This window comes from Cavia porcellus, unplaced genomic scaffold, assembly GCF_034190915.1.
Source record: "Cavia porcellus strain 051 isolate PalLab524CR breed Dunkin Hartley unplaced genomic scaffold, mCavPor4.1 scaffold_20, whole genome shotgun sequence".
Classification (NCBI taxonomy): Eukaryota; Metazoa; Chordata; class Mammalia; order Rodentia; family Caviidae; genus Cavia; species Cavia porcellus.
The window spans coordinates 24,201,107-24,226,112 of NW_026947503.1; the positions used below are offsets into that span (position 1 = coordinate 24,201,107).

Sequence of the window (25,006 nt, forward strand, 5' to 3'; positions counted from 1 at the left end):
AAACCAACCTTTACAGGCACAAAATTAAGCTTTAATGGGAAAAGAAAAATCCAAGGTGAAGGATCAAAATGGATGTATGAAATGCTGTTTGAATGTGATCTTTCCACAGTTCAGTTCCATCAATGAGATTATTGCTTCTCTAATAAATTCTTTAGATCAGATACCATCAAATCATTCAAGCTGAGTAGATCACAAGTAGTCAGTATTTACAAAGGTGATCCATTAAAATCAGTATGAGACGTGATTTTTTAAAACTATAACCAGTGGACTCATTCCTGGGAACGAGCAAAGAAGGAACTTCGGCTTTGATTAGTAAATCACTAATTGTAAACATGCCCAAATGTAATTTTCCAAGTGCTTCTACTCTCCAGGTCTTCTCCAAATGACCCCACATGCTACATGCCCAGGTAGATTTTTTTTAATGCAAAACTGGGCATAGAACATAGGGCCTCCATGCTGAGTTACACCCTCAGCCCATTTTGTATTTTGAGACAGGGTGTTGCTGAGTTGCCCAAGTTGGGCTCAAACTTGGGATTCTCTTGTGTCAGCCTCCCAGAATGCTGGGGTTACAGGGCTGTGCCAGCACACCCAGCCTAAGTAGAATTTTGACTACCACTTTTATTAAAGTCAAATTGTTTAACATTAAGCTATTTGACCTTATGAACCAAAGGTTGCAATTATTCATTCTCTTTCCCCCAAGATTGCTATCAATTACTCATTATGTGCCAAGCATAATTCTCAGAGGCAAGGATACAAAAGAGAACAAAAATTTGCATTGGTCTCTCATGAAGCTTATATTCTAATAGAGTAGGTGGAAAATAAACAGCTGAATCAATGATATATCATTACAGGTAGAGTTAAATGCTATGAAGAAAAACACAGCAGGACAGATAATAGAGTGTGGGATGATAGAGGTAGGGTATTTTAGGGTAGTTAGGGCATTCCCCAAGGGGGCAAATTGGAGCAGAGTCCTGAATTAAGTGTAAGCCAGATGAAGATGTGGAAGATCACAACGCTGCATGAAGACAAAGGCGGGAACAAGGGACAATGAGGACATCAATGATGGGAGTAGACTAGGGGAAGGTGGGAAATAAGACTTACAGGTCAGCAAGGGCCAAATAACGTAAGGCCTCACAGGCCAAGGAAAGGAGCAGGGATCTTATTCAAGTAAAGTGGGAAGCCATGGGGTGGGGTTATTATTAATGGTACCATTCCATAAGTCTTATTTTCTCTGTCTGGAAGAATGGAAGATTCTACAAACACTCAACAAAGACTCTATACACAGCAGCGAATACTTACTAGATGTCCAACTGAACAGACTCATAATAAATTGAGAAGCAAAAGTATTTAAAGACATGTTTTTATTCTCAATACAATTATCTATTGGGATACATATAAGACTTGATTTTTCATAAAGAAATAGTGATATTCAGTTTGCACACTTACAGCTTCCACCTAAGAATCTCTAGGTGGACTGCTTGCTCAGTCCTTCCCCAGATACATACAGAAAAGGACCGGACAGGGAAACACTGCTTTACATACCTATTTTGGAATTTAGAATTGACACTGTTGCTAATAGAATTTCCTAATGCTCAATAAAATGGAATTTTAATAATTACTTTTATAATAAATCCAAGAAATAATTATAACAAAAGGGACATTCATTTTTGTTATTTTGTTTTTTTCTTTAGAGAAGAATATTAATCCTCTGATTCAGACCATGCAAGTCCAGTTGACCAACAGTATAACTTTTAGAATTTCACTTTCAGACCAAAACTGTTACACAGGATGACTTCAGCAGGTTCTCCAGTTCCCTGGAAAATAAGTATTTTTTAATGGCATGAAGCATCTGTTGAGTATTTTCCAAAGAAGAATTTCTGTATGCTATACTGGAAAAACAGGAAACTATAGAAATCTAGGACCTCACAGTCTATAAAATGCTATAAGATTATAATTAGCAACATCCCCTAGTGGAGATGAACTACAGTCTACTACTAGATTTAGAGATAATGTTTTGGATGTGGTAAGTTTTAAATTACTCATCCTACAGTGAAAGTGAAGATAAGTATCAATGTACATTCTAAATCAGAAGACACCAAGCAAAGTTTAGATTTCACTTTATCTTCTTTAGTCTCTCCTACCGAGGAAATTTTAGCATCATTTTAGAATAGTAAAAACAGAAAGCAGATCTTAAAATATATACAGCAAGTATTTTAAGCAAAAATACAGATTTTTCAATCACATACAATTGGAGGTACTGTTGTCTTTTTTCTAAGAGGCTTCTGACATAATAATGAGCGTAGGTTACAAATAAGTGGTAGCTCTTCCCTTCCACACCGTCCTCTCCTGGAAAGCTTTAATTAGAAAGTGTTAGCCATATTCAGTTCTTACCTTGACCTGAAGGAAACCACATCAGAAAGAACATGCTGCATTGTGAAATACTGTCAAGTTGTATCCAGCTACACTTGTGAGCTGAAATAGAGCACTCAGGAAGTGGACTGCAAAGGAAAAAGCAACCCAGAACATCATTCTGACTTGACTCCCACGAATACTTATTCTGGATGGAGGCTTGGAAGTATCATGCATGCCATTTCCAGGCAGATGAGCAATGCTTCTCTTCAGGACAGGTGAAGCTAATTTTTCAGTGTGAAGTAAGCCTATGAAGTCACCCACGCTTAGACCTATTGTTTGGGTTGTAACTGTTTGTGTGGGACCCAGTCATCAGTAAAGTGGGGCAAACTTCTAGCAAAGCAAAAGCAAATCCTTGTATAATACTGCGAATGCAATAAGATAAAATATGGATCAAAAGGATTATTTGTACTTAGTGTTTAGTGAAGCATTCTGTACTTTGAGTCTCATTGGACTCAGTTTTCAACAGGATCACGTGCCCAGCAGCTGGACTCTGGAAATTCAGTAGCATCTATATAATGAGCCAACTCTGATTAAAGCAAATCAAGACTCTTGGTGAAGGCCTGCTGCATTTATAAGTTAAAATTTGGGGACTAGGGTATAGCTAAGTGACAGAATTCTTGTCTAGCATGCATTAAGGCAGTGAATTCAATCCTCAGCACTGCCCGCAAAGAAATTTTGTTTTAGAAATGGGTAGAGAGGAACAGAGAAAATGAATGCTTTCCTCCCTGTGAAATTAGCTGAGTATATGAATCAAGAAGGCAGTCAGTTACATCTGATGATGTGCTTTAGTAATCGGAACCATCTGCCTCTCTAAGGCATTCACCGGTCTAATCCAGCTTATGGCTGATGAACCACTCTTCCTGTCATCATGTCCTTGAATAGAGGAGGCTGTGCAAAATCCCTTGCTGATACATGTGCTGCTGTCACTGAAGATATTTGGAGGGGTTTCTTTTCCTTGAGTTGGTTTGATTTGAGGTGTATTTTGTTTTCGGGTTTTATCTGAGTTTTAGTTGTAGTTTTCTAGGGCAGAGACAATGGCTTTCTTTGTAAAAAGTATGATAAGTAACCAGGTAAAAAATTTAGGATTTGGAGGTGGGGCAGAAGAAAAAAAAGAAGAAGGAGGCACATCTGACCCAGCAGCAGCTCAAGGGATGACTAGAGAGGAGTATGAGGAGTACCAGAAGCAAGTGATTGAGGAGAAGTGAGTACCACAGCTCTGTTTCTCTTTGAAAGCAAGGGAAATCCATTCTGGACACACTTTCTTCAGCTCCCCAGCTTATTTCTCTGTGCTTTTCAGGATACTCTCCCTCTGACTGTCTATCTCTAACCTGAGGAAATTTTATTTGGGTAAAGTGCACAATTCTGTAGTATCCGTGATGCCTATGTGCTACTTGTATGAATGGAAGTGAAAAATACAGATTAATCTATATATTGTTCTTAAAGTAGTTTAGCATTTCCTGGCCAATGTATGTTTTAATTGGCCTCCATTTAATTGTTCAAGTAAAACATGGTAACTCTATCTTGGTAATCATTCTTAAAGCAGGAAGTTTTTAGATTGTGAGAATTCAGACTTTCTACCTAAAAGAGAGCCTAAAAGTGTAACCTTCTGGATCTTGCATAAAAAAGCAAAAAATGCAACATGACAATTTTGTCATAGACACAGTTATTAGACTATGAAAAATTTGTGGATTGCTTATTATAAAATTTTAGCACACATAAAAATAATAGTATGATGCATAACCCAAAACACTGATGACATGATGTCAACAGTAAACACCATGCCATAATTGCATTTTAAAAGTCAATTACAGTTATCATGATACTTACCCCTAAATATTTTAGCACTGTACTTCTAAAAACAAGACCATTCTCTTGGCTATATAAAATACAATACATGTAAAATATAACTATTACAATATTTTGGTTGAGTATGATGGAATGTGAATATCATCAATAATAATTTGTTGCTATTCAAAGACTGATAATAAGTATAATTTAAAAGTTTTAAATAGAATTGTTTATTTAATAATCAACTAAGAACTGAAGTGTCAATGTACCCTTTAAATGTTTATCATATGTTACAAAAGAAAAGTATTTCTTTGTGCTACCATGGCTACTTTGCTAAGGATCAATTATATAATAGTTGCTTAAATTTTATCACTAAGATGATTATAGGTGAAAAGGTTAACGACCTGGACAAAGCTAAGAATGTACAAAACCTACATTCAGTAGATTTTTTGTCTATTGTAATTTTATGAAAGAAATCATGGCTTCTAAACTACCTAGAATGTATTTTGCTTGGTTCTGCAGTAAATTCATTTTTGAAAAGAAAGAGTGAGAGACAGAGAGACAGAGAGAGAGAGAGAATGTAAGTGGAAAGATGATGTAGCTGGTAAGATAAAATTTGGGTAAAAGAAGCAACATCCTTTTATTATTGTTCTGCTTTGGCTATAGCATGTAAAAGAAAAAGCTGTAAAAGAAAAACAAGAATAATAGAAAGTAGAACAGTAACATCATAAACTCTCAGTTCAAGCAAGCTACTGAGAATGGTCAGAAATTTAGATTACATACATGGTCAAGCAAAATATCATTTAATATGCCCACACAATAAATCACATTTATTGACATTTATATAATGTCTTAGCTTTCCTTATATATGGACAGATCAAAGGTCAACATGATCAGATCAAATGGTTGATCAATAGACTGGGTTGTTTGTGAACTGCTTGGCCTTTTCTATGTGTGCATGAAAATGTTATAAATTTATTTAATCTCTTAATTTAATAAACAGTGATAAGGCAATGTGGCACCCTCCATCTCCATGGCAAGAGGGAGGACATCTCACCCACTAGTTAAGTTTCCAGGGTCTTCATTACCTAGAATGTGATATGAAAAAGGAGGAGTCCAGAATGCCTGCTAATCACAAAGGGAGGGAGATCACACAGACAGTGCAGCATATATAATAACTAAAACAAATGTTAGCAGATAAAAGCGTCTAAATCCACCCTTGTGATTTTTAAAAAAGTAATAGGATTGGTTCTATGAATTGTAAATGAAAAAACTACCTAATAATGTCCTCTACTGTACATTTCATGTTTATTTTCCTTTTATAATTAGATTTTTTCTCACTACTGACATCATTGGTGGTGAAAGAGGCCTATACCTAAAATAGATGGTTAAGGAAAGAAATTTTTGGACAGAGAATAAAACAATAGTCAGTTGATCCTTCTATCTGACGTGGTTATATAGAAGTGTTCCTTTAGTGATGGTTCAACTATTACTACAGTATCATTTTTAACTTGACTTCGAATTTGTTTTATTCAGTCATATTTTGAACCCACTCACTATAGGCCTGGATTTGTGTGGAATGTACTTAAGTAGACACTGTCAGTTTTCTCCTGCAGAAACATATGCTTTACTTGAGGAGAAACTGGCCCCATATTCACCAGCACAACCAGCTTTTCTGAATAATTTCTAAACTAGCTCTGGATGATGGAATCTATGTGGTATTAGGATTGAAATGAATTTACAGTTTTTGACTTTCAACAAAGGTACCAAAACACAAGTAGGGAATGAAAAATTACTTCAACAAATGGAACTGAAATATCTGAAAAACATTTAAGTTTCACCTCTATTGTACACTACACTCAATAATTGATTTGGTATGCATCTACCACCTTGATATAAAAGCTGAGGCTTTACAGCTTCTAGAATAAACCAAAGAATATCTTTGCAACTAGTAAGTGAAAGTTTATTGTGACTCAAGAAGTAATAATCAGAAGTTTAGTTTGATAGATTAGACTATCAACTTTAAAAATTTGATCATCAAAGATATTAAGTAAATAGGTAGGCAAGACACACAGACTGTGGGAAAATATTTGCAAAACATATATCTAAAAAAGACTGGGATCTAGGACATATAAAAAACTACAATTCAGTAATAAAAGCAAAAAATGAGCTAAATAAAATGAGTTAAATAACTGAACAAACTTCACAAGTATATACACATAGCCAATTAATTCATACATAAAAGCTCGTTAATATCATTAGCCCTAGTTTGAAGATAACAATATACAATATACAATATATTAACCACTGTTTCACCCCTATTATGTTGTTTTGAAATTCTGCATCATTGTACTTTTTTTTACAATTTTAAAAAATGTCATTAGTCCTCATGGAAATGCAAAAAAACTTAAAAACACAGTAAGGTACACTACACACATACACATCAGAGAGGCTAAAATTAAATAGACACAGAGTATGAAAGGCTGGCTAAAATGTGAAACCACTAGAACTCTTGTCCACCTAAAGAGATGTAAGACAGTACAATCATTTTGGGAAAAGGTTCAACTATTTCTTATGAGACTAAACATGCTCAATTAAAATACCCGACAACCCAACAAATCTCATGCCAAGATATTTACCTAAAAGCAGTGAAAATGTGTGTCCATAAAAAGATTTGTTAAGAATGTCTGTGGCAACTTCATTTGGCATCACCCAAAATAGCCAGTAATTAAAGTATTTATCAATAGGAGAATGAACAAGTGGTGATATATAAAATACTCCTCAGGAAAAAAGAAACACACTAGTGATAAATAAAAGATGTATGAATCTGAAAGTTTTTTATGCTAAGTTATAGAAACCTTACAGAAGAGAATGTAATGTGTATGATTCCATTTACATGAAGTTCTAGAAGAGTCAAAAACCAGTTTCTAGGGGCTGGGGATTTAGCTCAGCAGCATAAGTGCCTGCTTGGCAAGTGCAAGGTCATGAGTTCGATCCCTGGTTCAAGAAAACCAATCTCTAGTAGAGAAAGAATAGTAACCGCCTTACAACTGACTCAGGGTTTGATGAGGGAAATTTACGAGGTGGGAATAATGTTTCTTTCATATCTTTATATGGGTTTGAGTTACACAAGTGTAGACATTTTAGAGTGTTGTATGCCAATTTTACCTCAAAGGGAAAGAGGAACCATAAATACATAATGATATGTAGATTGACATGTGTAGGAGAAGTGTACTGATTTCTACAACTTTGTAATACATCAAAAATTAAGGTGGATAGTGTTCACTTTGGCAGCACATATTGTTCCATAAAATTGGAACAATACAGAGAAGATTAGCATGGCCCCTGGCTAAGGATGACGCACAAATCTGTGACGTGTTTCATATTTTTAATTAAAGAAAAATGATAGGAACCAGGATTGTAGACTCTGTGGAGATGGAAAGGGACCCTGGGGATAGGAGGAGAGGCCAGAGCAGAGGGAAGGAGAGGTAAAAATGATTCAGTAAATATGTGTATTACCAGCTCCCCGAGATGAATGTCATTAGTATGTACTGCAAATGTATACCCATAAATTTAAGATACGGTAGTTCAGAGGGTAGAGAAGGGGTAAAAATGCATAGGAGATGCAAGTTCTAGACTCTCGATGATGGGGCTTTGTAAAATTTTCTCAACTTTTTTATATGTTTGAAAGTTTTTCCAGTAACATAATGGTGGTGGGAAAGGCTCTGCCTCTTGCTTATGCCACAGATCATTAATCTCTTGAACAAGTCATTTTATCCTGGTTTCCTCTCCAAACTAGAAGGCAGATCCCAGACTGAAAGATGGAATTGAATTTTGAGAGCATCTAAGCCCAGGATCCAGTGGTCCAATCTGATTGTTTACTTGTTTGCAGTCAACGTTCTGTGTAATTGTTAAGATTATTTTAAAACTTGGAATCATAAAATAGCCAATTTTCATAAAGAAAATGGGATTTATTTTAATGTTAATAATACGTTATCCAAATAAGCTTCAGCCAACGCATGAGCAGAAATCTCTCCAGGCCTCACTGAGACCTGCACCAGGGGCCAAAGACTGTTTGAAGCCAGGAGCTCTTCCTGTCTCTAGCCAATACTTCCAGTCTGCCCAGCAACTGTGTTTCTTTCTCTTTTCTGCACTCTTTTACCCCAGATCACCTGGACAGTGGAACACAGCCAAGGCTTTCAAGTTCACCTGTTACAGTTCTGGCCACCCTTCAAGCCTGTCTTTCTGTCTCAGTCCCACATTCCAAAGCAGATTTAACTGACCCAACTTGGCCCAATCCAATACAGCTGGAGGGCAAAGCCATGTGTATGAATGTAGCTATCAGCAGTGTACTTCTGCGGGCAGCTGGGAACGCAGGCAGTATTTTTTAAATTTTGCGCACATCCCAGAAGATGTGTGCATTTGTCCAGATCATCGTGAACAAGGGAGTCTGTTTTTAACTAGAACTGTCAAAAGCCCAGTTAGGTATTCATAGAATAGTATCCCAGTAAAGCATTATGGGAGGGAATGTTCTCTACCTTGTTTTGGGATACTTTCTTGTAACTGGGCAAGGAATCCTGCCTAAACTGGAAATTGGAGTTGGTGACAAGGAAGGGTTTTTAAAAACAATATTATCAGGGTTGGGGATTTAGCTCAGTGGCATAAGCGCCTGCCTTGGAAGCAGGCAGTCATAAGTTCGGTCCCTGGTACCGATAAAAAGACGAAACAAACAAACAAACAAAATTTAAAAACCCAATATTATCACCCCCTTTTAATTAGTATGTAGTGATTATAACAGAGTAACAGGTTTTGCTGTGGTATTTTCATAAATGCATATAATAAACTTTCATCACATCAAAGGGAAACAACTTTATATTAAATCCCTAAATGCCATGGATCTCCAAGATGTGCCCCACTGCTGAACACAATAGATAACGCTGCTTTTGCTTCACTAAGGATCAAGGAGCTTTTTCAAAATGTAGCTTCCTCTCCTCTGTTCCAGGGGTTCTAGCCCAGCAGAACTGATATCAGGCCCAGGAAGCTGCCTTCATCCCAAGCAACGCTGAGGTTACTGGTTTGATACCTCGCAGTCCATGAGTAGCTTTGTCAGGAGTCATAACCTTGGCTCTCCAATTACATCACAAAGTGATGGCCAGTCCCATTAAGAGATGAGAGTAGAGTAATGGAAGAACGGATATTCAAGACATCATGAGAAAATTCCACATTTCCCAGGTGTCTGCTGGCTATGCAGCTGAGGTTTGTCCCAGGATCCCGCTTCTCTCCTCAGTCTCCATGTCCTCACGATCCCTTACTTTATTCTTTAACTTTTAGGATGGAAAGAGATGCTGCGTTTACACAAAAAAAGGCAGAGAGGGCATGCCTCAGAGTCCACCTCAGGGAAAAGTACAGGCTCCCCAAGGTAAGATATTCTGAGCAGAGATATACCTCGTCATTCCCTTTTTTTTTTTTTTTTTATCATTTCCTAATTAACATAAAACAGGCAATGTTTGAATATCAGCAAAGGCTGGGGCATGTGAATATGTATATGCCATAATTTACAGATTTGATATGGTAAAAAGAGCATCGCGCTGAGAGCTCACAAAAGCTAGACTCCAGTTATTCAATCTGTATAAAATTCCATTTCTATTGAAAAAATGAAGTCAATATCTATGGGTAACATTTTTATGTAAATGCATCTAAAGAACAAAAATTCTATACATAAGTACATAAGGAGGACGATCAAGATGGCTGACGTTTGTTAAGCTGTTTCTTGGTGCCAAGCACTGAACTTTGCGTATATTAATTCATTTAGGCCCTATTATCACCTTTATGTTAGGGCAGAGGACACAGAGCTAAGTAAATACCTTCCTGCCATAAGCCACACAGCCCAAAATGCAAAAGCCAGGGTCTTAACTCCCATGATAGTCTTTTAACTAGAGACAATCAATTGCTTATCTGGGGAGATGAGTTGGTAGTTTGTCACGCAGTAGTATCACATCCAGGTCAGTGCTAGCTGGCAGGATAACCATCTATAGACCGTGGTGCCTAGCTAGGTTCCTGCTGGGAAGAAGATGATTTAGGAAGTGTCACTAAATCAATTCCTTCACTGGGATCCCCTTAGATCCTTGGAAAAACTGCCTGGAGGAGCTATTAGCACTGAGCAAAAAGAAAACCCAGTATTTCTCCATGAGACATCACTGCAGTTCAGGCTGGCCTTGAGCTCACTTTTGTAGCCCACACTAGTCTTGAAAGCATGACAATCCTCCTGCCTCAGCCTCCTGAGTGCTGGGAAGCACCATCTGATTTAAGCACCACAAATCTTATTTAGGATGAAGCAGATGTCAAATATAGATATATACAGATACACACATACACAGCTGGGCATGCGTCTTCCACAAAAAGTGAACTCATTGAGCCATTTTTTTTTTCTTTTTTGTCCTGGGAATTCAACTGAGGCACTGTGCCACAGAGCTACATCCCCTTGAGGCTTTTCTTGATGATTGCTGTTACCTGTCTATACGGATCTAAGGAGAATTAGGTTTCAATCCTGGTTTCACCACTGTTAATTAACACTGTACAACTTCAGCAGGCTTTTAGGGAACCATCAGATGGGCTCAGTGCCCTCATCTACAAAATGAAGATAATAAGATCTTACCCATAGGGTAAAGCTTCATTTGAAACAACATAAAGGACCTCAGCAACATCTGGCAAATGATAGGGGCTCAATAGATGATAGCACTGATGAAACTCTTCGAACTCTATTTCTTGATAGTAATAACAAAGTGTCTTGAGGACTGGGTGAGCACGTTGGTGTGTGTAATCAGTGCAACAACTGGAGGGCCCTGAGCCTCAAGGATCTGAGCTTGGATTTCTTTTTTTCCTCCCTAATGGTGAGCAAGTAGTGTTTCTCATTTCTGTACTCTCAAGGTTGAGCACCTTTAGGCTTAGCAGCAAAGTTTAGAAGTTCCTCAGGTTAACAGGGGAGCCCAGTAGCTTTCTTTGCATAGCTTAACCTTGATTGTATGCCCCTTCTGTAGCTGCTTCAAATGCGAAATACATTTGTAACCTCATCTGGTTGTTTTCTTGGCCCTGGAGGAGATCTTATCGTTCACCTAATAATCTGTTACCATAGCCTCATTTCAGTCTTGAGAAAATTGCAGCCTGAGAGGGTTGAGTAGTTTTACAAAAATCTATAGCTAGGAAGCCACAAAACAAGGACTGGAACTCAGGCCTCCCCACAAAGAAAACAGAACAAACAAAAGGAACTGAGCATCACTCCCTCTTTGTCCAATGTATCTGCTGTTTCTACTTTTGGTTTTCGAATGTTGGAGGGCAGTCTTGAATTCCACCTGGCTTAAAAGTGCACTATTAGACATTTGGGACAACCTGTACTGCTTCACTATTTCAAGTGAGGTGCCACCAAGTCCCACCTGCAGAGACCTGGGAGAATCCATTTCCTTGTGAGGTGGTTTGCCATGGGACCCTGTGTGATGGCCTAAATTCCAAATACAATTCAAACACAGACAGGAGAATTTCACTTGAAAGCAGCCCATACACCTCATCATTCACTGGACGCAGAGTTATTTTCAATAGGGACATCCCTAGGGCATTCTTATTCGTAGTGGGTTTTTGGTTTGGTTTGGTTTGGGGTTTTTTTGGTTTTGGTGTTTTTCTTTTGCTTTGCTTTTGTCTTTGTTGAGACAAAGTCTCACTATGCAGTTCAGGTTGGCCTTGAATTCATTATGTAGCCCAGATTGGCCTTGAACTCAAGGTGATCTTCCTGCTTCTGTCTCCCCAGTGCTGGGATTACAGTACTGTGCCACCATACCTGGTTTATAAGTGCATTTTGTAATTCTATACGCTTTTCAAGACTTTCTCCATGGTATGAAAAGTTAAAAAAAATGCGAATAATACAATTGCTTGCTTTTTTTGTAGAACACATGGAGATTCTAATCCAGCACAGTTACCTGTAAAACCAGTACTTCCTAGAAACTATACAAACGGGGAGGGAGCTTCAGACGACTAGGCTCCTATTGCACTTGGTCCATTTTCACCGGCTGGGGCTAACTTTCCAGTTTGCAGTGCAGCCTTGCTCTTGAGAGAGCTATCACTTGTCACCCCTTCTCCCTCATCACCACACACCTCCCCACCCACCAACAAGGCTTTGGGCACAGCAGGCTTTTGATAGTCCACATAAGGAGTAAGAGTTCGGGGAGACACAAATTTCCCAGGCTAAGGTCAACGCCAGGGTGGTGGCTTTCTCTACCGAACAGCTGATCTGGTCCACCAGATCCTGGTTTGAATTTGGAAGGTGGAACACGTCAGGACCTAATTTCCGACGCCCCCTGGTGGTTCCCAGAGCCACGACAGGTCCTGGTGTAGCGATTAGGGTGGGCCAGAAATAAATCTCAGTAAGCAAGTATGGTTTTTTGTTTTGTTTGTTTCTTGTTTTCTTTTCTTTTCTTCCTTTTTTTCTTTTGCGTATCTCTCTTTTTGGTACTTAGGATCAGGCTGAATTTTAGATGCTCCCATGGTATACTGGGAGGGTGTTACTGTTCCCCTGGAAAGTAGGACAGTGAGATTCTGATATGGTAATAATTGCAGAGGACTTGAAAGGATTGGAATACAGAGCCTGAAGAGAAGACAAATGGGGAAATGAAGGCCATGGGCCACACTGACCACCCAGGTCTGGAAGACCTGTACTCATTTAAATACTGACCTCAGGGTGACACACCTCTGGAGGCTCTGCGGGGCCATCGGGTTTCATACCGGAGCCCTTGCTAGTGGAGTCTTTAAGATAACTTCAGAAAACCACAGTGGGAATCTGAGCTAGACACTTGTAGCTGCTACATTAAGGATCCAGAGGCCCTGGACTGCCTAAAGATGCCCATTTGTGGCACTAGACCTGGGATGGAGAAAGTTGCTACAGAATTCCTGTGAGCCTAAGCAAGTGAAGGGAAACAATTGAAAGAGGCGGGCACACAGCAGCCCAGGTGTTCTGGCAAGTCTGGACCAGGTGAGGGCCACTAGCTTGGAAGTGGAGCCACAGGCTTGAGTCATACCTTGAGCATGTTACTCCTCTCTTGCCCCCCAACTCTTTAAATTCCCTTACTAGAAAAAAATTGGGTTCTGGGACAACCACAATAATTAGACTTCTTGATACCAGTGCCTGAATGGTATTTCTTTTCATTAAGCTTAATTTTTTATAATCAGAAAAGCACATATCATAGGTGCACACTCAATGCATAATCCTAAAAATTATATAAATTTAGGGACTTGCTGAAGAATACAGAGTCTACTGTGATAACAGAGACTAGAACCTCATTCTTCAGATATTTTTTATTTTAAAGAGGATAAAACAGAATAAAACCAATCAAAACAAAGCAGCATAAGAGACACAGGACTTCAAAACATTACAAAATCAACAATAGTTACCATAATGCCTTTTGATGTCTTCAAAATAGTTGCAGATAACTTTGGACACAATACAAATCAAACAGAACAGAATGGAAACAATAAAAACAGAACAATGAATGCAATAAAGGACTTCAAAACAAGACAACAGTAAATCCAAAGTTGCTACCATAATATATCTTGCTATCTTTGAAATAGTTGCTCCTGCTATTGGATTTGACATAATCAAAACAAAAGAGAATAAAACCTGACCCAACAAAACAATGGAAATGATATAGGACTTCCAAAACAAGACCATAGGGGATCAATAATGGCTTCAACCCTTAGAAAGAGATCCCCTCTACATGTCACACTGTGTACCACTGTCCTCTGAACCTATGATCAGACCACTGGCCCTAGACCTGCAATGTCAGTGAAATAACACAGCACCACAGGCATCAAACTGCATTTCACCTCCGTAGCTCATCACAGCCTGTGTTTCTCCAGATACACCAGGCCCTTATGGTGGGAAGGGGAGGTTGGTACTTCTTGTTTGCCAGCCCTCACGCTGGAAGGGGCTGGAGTCTGGCTGTTTCAGTCCGGCGGGGGCTCGCACATGGTCCCAGACTGGGCTTGCTTGCTGGTGTGGCCTTGTTCTTTCTACCTCCAGTCCTTGAATGGTGCTGACGCACAGGGAGCAGATGGGGTCTGGCTGTTCCGGTCCAGGGGCAGGCATCCTTATTCTTCATCCAGTAATGTTTCACCACCCATTCTCCTCACACTCCCTCTGAACAATCCTCCCCATAGTTGTAGACAAAGCCTATTACACTGTCCAACAAAGAAAAGGATGCTAAGCAAAAAAACAACTGTCACCAGGACTTTAGTAGGCATCTCAAAACATTTCCCTTCCTGCAAGATCTGCAGAATAAATAGCCCTGTGCCATCCCATATAATCCACATTGGGTAATCAGTTGTAATAGTAACATTAACAGTCCACGGGGAACTGGATGAATTCAACATGTCTTCTGGCTAACAAGTGATGACCCCCAGGTACTTCATTCACAATTCCCCAGGGTCACCATCACAGTGGTTTACACAGAAGCAGGAGTTGGTTTTGGATCCTTCGCCATACCAAGGCCCAACAGGGAGCAGATTTGAAAGAATGTCTTCCCAGGAGCTGTCAGGTCTAATGAGGACAACTATGTCACATTTTGGAATAAGGACTGTATTTTCTAAAGAAGTTATTTGGCTACTGTTTCCTATTAAAGAGAGTTTCACTTTATTGCTGACAGGGGAAAGCAAATTTGTAATCTTCAAAAAGGAACCAGGTAGGCCCCTTGTCCTTTGGACAATCAGCAAAAGATCTCGTCTGAGCATATTGTTACTTGCTGACAACATACTATTTGTCATATCCATGTCTTTTGATGACAGTTGTTAATTGTAGTAATCAGATAAATGGCCAAAGAAGTTCAGTAATCAGGTTGCAGTAACCTTAAGTATACTCTTATATGTATGCATCTGTATCAGTCCTTATACTGTGCATGTACACATAGCGGCCTTATGCTAATTTCCTGCAGCTTTCAATTACAGATCACTGGAAGCCTTAGGATGTCTAAAGGAATCCAATATGCTCAAGTTAATTTGGGATCACGTCCACCAATTATTCTCAGCCTGCACCTTCAGCTTCTTCTTGCCATCTTCTTTATGGAGAATGTCCTGTCTCTCTCCCAAACAGTGTGCACAGTGACTGTGTCTCTTTCCCGCAACAAGCCTGGTTCTCACTGCAGAAATCACTTTTCTTCAGATATTCACCAAACTGTCTACACCCATCAGAGGTTCTGCCTTTGCTTGTAGGGCCTTTTGCTTTGTTTAGCGCTAGTGGTCACTTCTTCCTTGAAGCCCTCTCTCTCCTCTGTGCACTCTTTTGGTTCTCATTCTCCTCCAACTCTTTGTTTCTCGTGGGTTAGCCTTTCCCAGTTGGCCTCCAAACTTTGGGCTGTTCCAGGGTGCTCTCCTGATCAGCTCTTTCTCCTCCGCATCTCTACACTCTCCCTTGCTGGCCCCATCTGGCTGTGGCCTTCAGCTCCCATCTCCACACAGCTCTCAATTCTGTATCCCCATCCCACATCTTCCTGCTTGTCACTGCCATCTCCCCTGGCTTGGATACCTCAAAAACAGCCCATATTCACCTCCAAAGTATACCGTTTCATTATCCCCCAAATCCGCTCTTCCCCAAGTCTCCATTAGTGGCTCTCTGGCCACCTAACACTAGGCTGAAACCGGAAGTCACCCTTGACGGCCCTCCCTGCTCCAGCCTCATGTCCTGTAACACACTAAGTCACCCTAAGTCACCTGTAGAGAACTCTCAGCTTGCCTCAGATGTGAGCCTCATCATTTCCCACCTCTGCTATGACCATAGCTCTTATGTAGTGTTGTTACTTTGAGCCTCTTAACTGTGGAGTGAGGTTTCCAAGATGTAGATCCGCTCCTGTTCCTTCCCTGTCTTTTGAAAATCAGGCTTACCATGACTTTTAAAAATGAAGTCCAGAGGCTAACCTGCACACCATGGGGTAACTTCTTTCTTTCTGACCCTCTCATGCTACTTCCTGCCTGAACTGAACCCCCCTCCCCTTTCTGGCCCTGTAACCTCTCCCCATGGCCCCTTTTCTTTTTGTAACATTTTTAGTGCTGCTTCTTCTAGGAACTTCTATGACCTCCTTTCCCCCACTCAAGGCTAGATTGGTGACCTCACCCGTGCTTATCTCCATATTACCTTACAATCCTGAATACTTACACCCACCATGTGCTTCTTGACAGGAGGGCTGACTTTTCCCTCTTTGTCTCCAGTGCCTAGCATGGCTCCTGGCATACAGAAGTCGCACATTTATGACGTGCATATGCACATGCACCATGTTTGTTGAAGAATGGGTATTAAGTGGAAAAGAGGAAAATATACTCAAAGAGCAACATGTCAAAAGTCAACGGGAATAACTAATCTGCCATAAATTTTCATGAAAAGAAAAAGTCTGGCCTGACACTACAATTTTATATAAAACACAAGGATTATATCATAATCAAAATGTCATATTTCTTCAAATGCATGGAGTCATGTGTTTTAAATAAAGCCACAAGATTCTTTCTAAAAGCAAATAGGGCCTGTCCCCAGCCAATTCAGTATGTATTTGTAAGTCAAGCCAAATTAATAAGAGAAAACAGTTCCACAATGACCCCTAATCCTATTAACAGAATTGTCACTCTACGTTAGTCATTGAAGAATAATGTTGTGCCCCTGCTGAGCTATACGATTTAGTTACACCTGGTGTTTGTCTGCTGTATTAAGGGCATGGTTCACTTTGAATAAAGATGAACGCAGAAGAAACTCTCAGCAAAGAGATCTTTAAACAGTGAAATGAAAGCTTCATTAGAATTGAACTTAGAAGTTGCTCCCTAAGAACTAATAAAGAAGATTCTTGCAGCCTCTTCTGATTTCAGCTCTTAGGAATGCAGGCCAGGCTTGAGACTCCAACCCCTCTTGCTTTGCAGCAGCTGTTTCTGGTGGTGGTGAGGCCACCAGAGGTCCTCTCTGCCACCCAGTCTTCCTTCCCCTCCTTCCCCTGCCCCAGTTCCATTTGCTCCTCCTCCTTGAGCCCTTGGAAGAGCAGCGACCTGAATGTCCAGAGGGACATAAGGACAGGAAGAAAGCATTTGGGGATATTGGTAAAGCAGGGTTCCAATGTGTGTCCTGCAGCCACTCCCCTCCCTTCCTTAGTTCCCAAACCGTCCTCCCTGGAAGGTAGGTGCAGATCACTCTGCTTCCACGCGTGAGAACACCAGCTCAGTCAGGGAAAGCAGCTTCTCAGATCACACAGCCTGTCAGCGGCAAAGCAGAACCTGACCCCTGTGGCCCATGTTTCCCAGCTAGGCCATTCTGGCAGTGGCCTTCTGCACTGGCAAGGAGAATCGTATTCCTAACTTATCTTAGTCACTCGAGGCCTTGGCTTCCTCATTTGTAAATGAGAAGCTTAGAGCTTCTTCACTTCCTGTAAAGAAACACATGCAAGGTTGGCACAGTCAAGGTCTGGAAATTTCCCTTCCATGCAGGCCTCAATGTCATATTTTAATCAGCATTAAAAACTGATGCCAGATGTAGTACTCATGCTTGTGGTTCCAGCAGTTTAAGAGGTTGAGGCAGGAAGATCACAAGTTTAAGTACAGCCCGAGCAGCTTAGCAAGAACTTGTCTCAAAATCTTAAGCAAGAGCAGCCTAGGAATGTGACTCAGTGGTAGAGCACTCATCCAGCATGTGTCAGGCTCTAGGTTTAATCCCAGTACCACAAAAAAAAAAAAAAAAAAAAAAAAAAAAGGAAGAAGAAGAAAAAGGAACATTGGAGAAAAAAGAAAGAAAAAGAAAATTGATGCCCATTATAAAAAAAATCCATGGCATCTGTCCTTTCCTGAGTGGGTTGGAGACACAATGTAACTAAGAGGAAGGAACAGCAAAGAAGCAGCCACAAACCCAACATGGGCCAAGCCATACAGTGGAAGCTCCTCAGGGTAGCATCCTACCTGGAACCAGGACAAAGAGAAGGGACTGTGATGAGTGCTTGCTGGGGGCAGTTACCACTCAAACCTGCAAACAGTGGCTCCTAGCTGGTGGGGTGCGCTGTACACCAAAACCAATCCAATGCACCAGAACAGAAGGCAGATTTACCTAGCATCAGTTAGACTGGTATTTGTTTGCACACCAGACTGACTAGATTAAAAGCAATGAACTCTCAGCTTATTAAAGTCAGAGGTAGTTTATCACTATATCTCAAGCTGAATCAAAGATGGAGGTCAGCATATCAAGATCCCAGGGTGGTGTCACTCACAAGGAATGACAGTAGCTGGATATTGGGGCTATTTGAATAATGGAGTATTAAGCTTTGGCAATAAAGATAATAGATTGGTTAAAAATAAGAGATTAAGATGGGTTCTAGCCAGCAGGCATAAAAATAATTAGCTTTTAACTGTATTAAACAATATCCCAACTTGACAAGATTTCTAGAAAAGAGATCTCTGACATAGAGCCTCTAAGAACAAAGTTACACCCTATACAAGTAAGTTCCTAGTCATATGCTGGGCCGTCTCTGGCTCGCTCTTTTGTTCAGGCTCCTGTCCTCAGCAGCCTCCACCCTGGGATGCCTGTGGCCCGGCCCGCAGTGATGCTGATTCACATTGGCTGTGACTCCACTTGTATTTGGGGACTGTAATGAAGCACTACTGCTTTTCCTTGACGTGTGAATTATGTCAAAATATTCCTCCCCACCCTCACCCCCCAAACCACCTAAGATTTGTCAGTGGACACAGACAGTCCAGACAAGACAGTCATTGTTTGAATGGTAGACAAGTTCCTGTCTGCAGAGTGGTTCATTAGAAAGGATAGAAACAAGGCTGCAGTGTCCCTCGATCAGCCCCAGTGATGCTCCTTAATTGCTTGCTCTGTCCTGCCTGTCTCTTAGGGGACTATGCTCTCCTACACTCTGGCTCACTGTCCGGGCGCTCTTTATTTCTGGAGTCCTTTCTCCAGGGACCTGGACACAGAGCTGCATGCCTCTCTCTGAAATGTTAATAAACACAACCAGCTTAGAAGGCTGTTTCACAGCAGATCCTGTTCAGCCTGCTCACTAATCCTCTGAGTGGCCCTTGCGCTGGGCATCAGACAGGGGAGGGAACTTGCCCAAGGTCACACAAGGAATGAATGACATATGTGGGACTTGAACCCAGGTTATCTGGCTGGAAGTCCCCACTGTCTGGCCTCTGTTGTAGGCCACCTTGCTGGGTGCCGATTTTACAAATGAGACCTGCTCACCAATCTCAGGTCCCAGACTAGCTCATTTGGTGAAGACTAAGTGCTAATGAGGCCAGAGTCCCAGGTTTAGTTTCAGGGGCTTCATTTTGTTCTCTAGCTAGTCACTGGCCCCAGTTCATTATTCCAGCCCTAGTCAAAAGTGTCCACAGCACATCCACAGTCCAGGGCACTGCTTCCAGAAGTGGAATGACTGCCTGTAGCAGCCGTGCTTTAGGAGAGCAAGTAGCATTGTTCCTCTAACACAGTAGTGAGGCAGGAGTCTGACCAAACCACTGATGATACTCGATGTTGCTGATAGATCTGGACACCTGGGGCTACTTCTCTGGGCCCCTCTCTACAGGTTCCCTCTGTTCCTCCTCAGCCACATCCCTTTAGGTCAAGTGTGGACGGAGTCTGCAGAGCCCCGGGGACATTCCCTCAATGTCCCCACTCCCTGGCACTCTGGCTACTCAGGACCCCACATGCTGAAATTGCTCCCCACACTTGTTTGTGTGATGGGTCTGCGCTCCTCAGAATGCACTGAGTTGCTGACCTGAGAAGTGGGGTGGGGCCTAAAGACCAGGTCCCCCAAGCCTTTCTCAGGGTGGAGCCAGGGACTGGGGTATCTGCAAGGCAGGCCACAAGTCAGGGACTTCTGTCAGTTCTCATGTTCCACAGCCCTCAGAGATGAGGGTGAGCCTGGCCAGGGGGCGGGAGGCTTGGCTAGCTGGCTTGCCTTCCCCTATAGTTGATGGCCTAGTGCCAAAAGGGGAAAGAATATTTGCTTTGTTAGGAAAACTGGGCCTGTGGGGTGAAGATGGGAGTCATCCCTAGACCAGAGGTGGGGTACATAGAGAATAAGTCCTCCTGGTAGGTCTAACCCCCACCAGCAGGATTATCTAGAGCAAATTTCCCACTCACCTTTGAAGATCATTGTTTTTATAGATAGCTACCACCAGTTGAATACTTAGCAGATTCTAATAACTCAATTATCATCTAATCAATCCTCCACAATTGTAAGGCATATCGTACAACTACCAAACACAGAGAAAGAAATAATGTTCAGAGTGGTTAAGTTGCCTCAGGTCTCATAGCGGGTGAGTAGTAGAGTTAATGTTCTAGCTCAGGTAATACAACTCAAGCCAATGTCCTTAGCTACAGGCAGTGCTGCCCCCAAAGGAGTAGAAAGTCAGCAGGTAGCTATGAAATCAAGCCACTTTAAGGAGGGTGAAACAGTGCCTGCACATTTGCCTTGCATTAAAACTGCTCTAGCTCCCTGAATCACTGAATAAACAGGTATTGTCTGTGTCTCCATCCTGAAAATCTGCTAGGTTTTGAGACAGGAAAGTGAGCTGCAGTCAGTCTTCAAGAAATGCAGAGCGGTGGGTCTCAGAGTGGGCAGCACCAGAACTATTGGGCCAGCTGTCTAGGCTGAACTCAGCCCAACCAGAGTTTCTAAATCAGCCGTATTCTGTAGAATCATGGAAAACTAGCAGGGTCCCAAACATGGTGACACTGCTGGCTTGGGGACCCTACTTTGAGAACCACTTTAGTAGATGTCAGGCAATCAAAATCCCTTCGCTGAGGTACAAAGCAAAATGGAATCTCAATACTTGACTTTCCCTGGACAAGTAGCATTTGGATAAAATAAACCCCCAAAATCTCCCTTAAAAGGAGAAAGCATTGTAAAGCTTCTCTGGAGGCGGCAGAGTGCTCAAGGGTGGCTTTCTTAAGATCTCCCCTGCAGTGAGAAACAGGAGAGACCCATTCCTTGTGAGCAGAAAAGGCTAGAGCTTTTGTCAACCCTCCAGCTGCCTCAACCTCCAGGCCCACAGCCACTAGTCTGTCCGGAGTAACATGCACTCACTGCCAACAAGGGGAAAGGTGCTGGAATTTCCAGGATGGTCTTTTGCAACCATTACATTTGACTTGGATATGGATCAGAGGGCAGATATCTTCATTGGCATGAACTGAGCAAGGACCCAGGAAAGTCTTCTTTTTCCATCCCTTCTGCAAAAATGCCCAAAGGATGATCATCCAGGAAAGCAGCCATCAGGGTGGATAAATAAATAGAAATGGGAGATTGGCTGGGGCCCCTAGAGATTAACTAACTAATTAATCCCACAACAGTTGGACAAGGAACTAATTAATCCGTTAAGCAGTTGGAGGGTCCAAAGCCTCAGCCAAGTTCAGAGAGAAAAATACACTCATCTCCTGAGGTCTTCAGGGATGGCCCCTGTAAGAATCGTCACCCCTGAGGCCTTTCTTCCCTGCACCAGGAATCTGCCTCCCCAGCTCCGTCTGGAGCCACTTGCTGGGACCCTAACGAAGGAGAGCGCTGGGGCAAAGCTGTTAGACGCCACCTCACCAACCATCAGCTAGAACCACCAAAGTACAAAAGATCTCAGCCATTAGGTCCCTCTGGCCCACTTTACATTTTAAAATGGGGGCTGTCACTGGATCTAGAAACAGCTGATGTTTCTTTTCTGATCATTTCTACTCACAGGCAGGTAAGGGGCATTCTGCTCTCCTCTGATTAATGGTTTTTAGTCCACCTGGGAACTCAACAGATGCTTCAGTCTTTCATAAATCAAATCAGTGGTCTAATTAGGAGGCCACTTTATCTCTACGTGATTTCATGACCTTTGGTAACAAATGCACAGCAGATCACAAGCTATAGAGGTAGGCCCTAATGTAGGTTTTTAATATCATTATCTTTTAGACACCCTTTAATCTTCTGTACTTCTGAAACCCAGGTCTCCATCTATTACAACCTGATCTCCAAAAATTGTCGGAGAGCTAGCATCTGGAAACATTAGCTACTACAGCCCTTTACACTTGATGTATTTCTTTATGTTGTTCTCTCATTCAGAAGAGTGGGCTCTGTGGTCTAATTACAAAGGAATACCAAAGAGCAGGCAGCATGGACTAGGAAGCCCTGGGGTGGCCAGGCTAACACCCCAAAATGAAAGTCGTTGGGTAATCTGGTGCTGGTGCCACAGCACAATGTGCCAGCTGGAACCTTGGTCCCCATGCCTCCCTTAACATACATGTACTGGGTGCATGCCCAGTTCCAGGCACTAACTGGTAAGTTTGGGTTTGACATGATGCTGGGTCCCCAAAGAGCTCACAGAAGAAAGAGAAAGGGCAGTGGCTGAGCAGAAATTGCCCTGAAGCAGGATGATTAAAAATCCTGAAGCCCTGTTTGATCACTTGCAATGCAAACCCCACTCCTCAGAGTGGATCATTCAGGGCCTTGGGATCAGCCAGAGTGGGACTGGCAGTCTCTGCAGAACTTGCAAAGCTGCCCTGCAGGGGCGACAGGGTGAATGCACCAGCTTCAATGTGCAGAGAGGGCTTCTTAATATCCAGGCCCTGGGGGGCCAGCATTCGAGTTTCTGACCACATAGGTCTCAGGTAGGCCAGAGAATTTATTTCTAAAAGGCTCCTAGATGGCGAGAGGAGAACTACCAGGTAGAGCTATTTGGTAGTTGGAGACTTACCAGGTTAGAAGGGTCTGGTCAGCCTGAGGTGCAGCAAAGGAGTGACCTCCAAACACAGAACTCTGGCTTCACTGACTGCCAGCAAGATAAAGATATGGCGAGTCTCAGTCAAACATATCAGTAGTTTATTCATTTTCAGATCTTTGAGTTCCTGCTGCTTTTATACTTTATTTAGTGTGTGTTTATTTTTCACATAGAGTGAAATGGATGAGACGCAAATTCAGATGGCTGGAGATGATGTGGATTTACCTGAAGATCTTCGGAAAATGGTAGATGAAGATCAAGAGGAGGAAGAAGATAAGGATTCCATTCTCGGGCACTTACAGAATCTCCAAAACATGGACTTGGATACCATAAAAGAAAAGGCCCAGGCCACCTTCACGGAAATCAAGCAGTCAGCGGAGCAGAAGTGTTCTGTGATGTGAGGGTGGGTGGTCAGGAGGGGGAACCAGCCACCAGCCGGAAGCCCTGGCTCCTCTGGGGGCATGCGAGCAGCACGTATTCTAACATAGCAAGCACCATTAGGAAAACCATGACGACAAAGTTGTCTATAAACATATAGACAATAATTTGGTCACTCTAAATGTTTCTGGAAGAGCAGCTAGCTAGCCCTTGCAGCAGGAAACATACTTTCATTTTAGTGGCTATAAAATTTCACCCATAAATGGCGATGCAGAACACATACCTGCTTAAAGGTCTTTAGGACAACCAAGAAGAAACAAACAAAAGCAAATGTCATTTCCTCTTCCTTATGGGCAGCATCTCACCGTGTCCAACCACCGGCAGAATATCTGGTCCCTACAGAAAAAGATGTGGAGGGTTGGGGGTGTCCCCCAGGAGCCACAGCTGCAGGCTCCAAGACAATCAGAGGTTATGTCACCTCTTACTATCTGCTTCTTAGTGTTGATGATGATGATAATCATATTTGGCTCTTTTGGGAGCAGTACTGGGAATCAAACTCAGGACCTCTCACTTGCCAGGCAGGTGCTATGCCCCTCATACTTGACTCTTGGATGGTCAAAGATGAGAAGCGGGGTGAGGGGTAGACTTTACCAGCACCATGATTGGGCTCGAGAGAGGAAAAGGGGGAGGCAGAAGGCCCACTGGGAAGGGTTACTACTATTTAGGAGTTGAGTATAACTCCTCTTGTCTGAATTTGGTGAGAACAAAGAGGGCAGAGTGTTGAATTAAATCTAGCCAGCTCTGGTGGCACAGACCTATAATCCCAGCACTCAGGAGGTTGAGGCAGGATTGCTGTGATATTGAGGCCAGCCGGGCTAGTCATCAAAGCAGGCCTGATCTGCAAAGTGAGACCCTGTCTCAAAAAGCAAAATCAGACCACAAAAATAAAGGTTAACCAAGGGTTCTTTGTCTCTCTGTCCACTCCCTACTTTTTCTCCTTTCCTCCTCTCCTGGGTTTCTGTTCTATTTTCCCCCCTCTTTCCTCTCCTGTCCCTCCCAACCTCAGCACCTTCCAGTAAGTCACACTGGCATTCTGTGCCACCATCTTCCATCACAGATATCAGTATCTTTTTTCCTACCACGTGTTCTCCCTCAAAGGGAATTTTTCAAAAGACTTGGTACATTTGTCCGTGAAACATCTAGCATTCTTTAACCAGTAACCATCAAACCAAAATAAAATTCTGATTTTCCAAAGAAACTACTCATAGAATTAGTAATGCTCAGTGACAACTTTGTCCTGAAGAACTACTCTGTTAAGGAAAAGGGGACTGAGACCAAGAAGTCAGGAGTGAACCTGTTCCACACCCAGAGTTCCTGAAGGCATTGTATGGGAGCTGCTATATGTTACAAAAATATACAAACAGCACAAATTATTAGAGCTCCAGAACCTAAAGCCTTGGCAAAGTTTATTCCTTCGTGGAAATTCCGAGAGCGCATTGGTGCAGTATTTGACACTGATCAGCCTTGCAAGCCACAAACCTTAGAATCCTAAGGTGTATTTTAAGATCACACTGGTCTTCTGTCAGAACTGCCATGTAAGTTATGATTTGTCTCATGGATGAAACTTTAAAATACTTGTTGCTTTCAAAACTAGAAAATCATGGCTTGATCGGTTTGA

The 25,006-nt window shown here is 41.9% G+C and overlaps 1 protein-coding gene and 1 non-coding gene across 2 annotated transcripts; both read left to right on the top strand.

Annotated features, from left to right (window-relative positions):
* Positions 1–3,239: 3,239 nt before the first annotated feature.
* Positions 3,240–25,006, top strand: Cplx4 (complexin 4). The gene is made up of 3 exons (XM_003474141.2): positions 3,240–3,613; positions 9,532–9,619; positions 23,124–25,006. The coding sequence occupies exons 1-3, from the start codon at positions 3,447–3,449 to the stop codon at positions 23,349–23,351; spliced, it is 483 nt and encodes a 160-aa protein (XP_003474189.1). The 5' UTR covers positions 3,240–3,446; the 3' UTR covers positions 23,352–25,006.
* LOC111758078 (U6 spliceosomal RNA) lies at positions 7,479–7,590 on the top strand. The gene has a single exon (XR_002792313.1). It is a non-coding gene; the product is annotated as a U6 spliceosomal RNA (small nuclear RNA).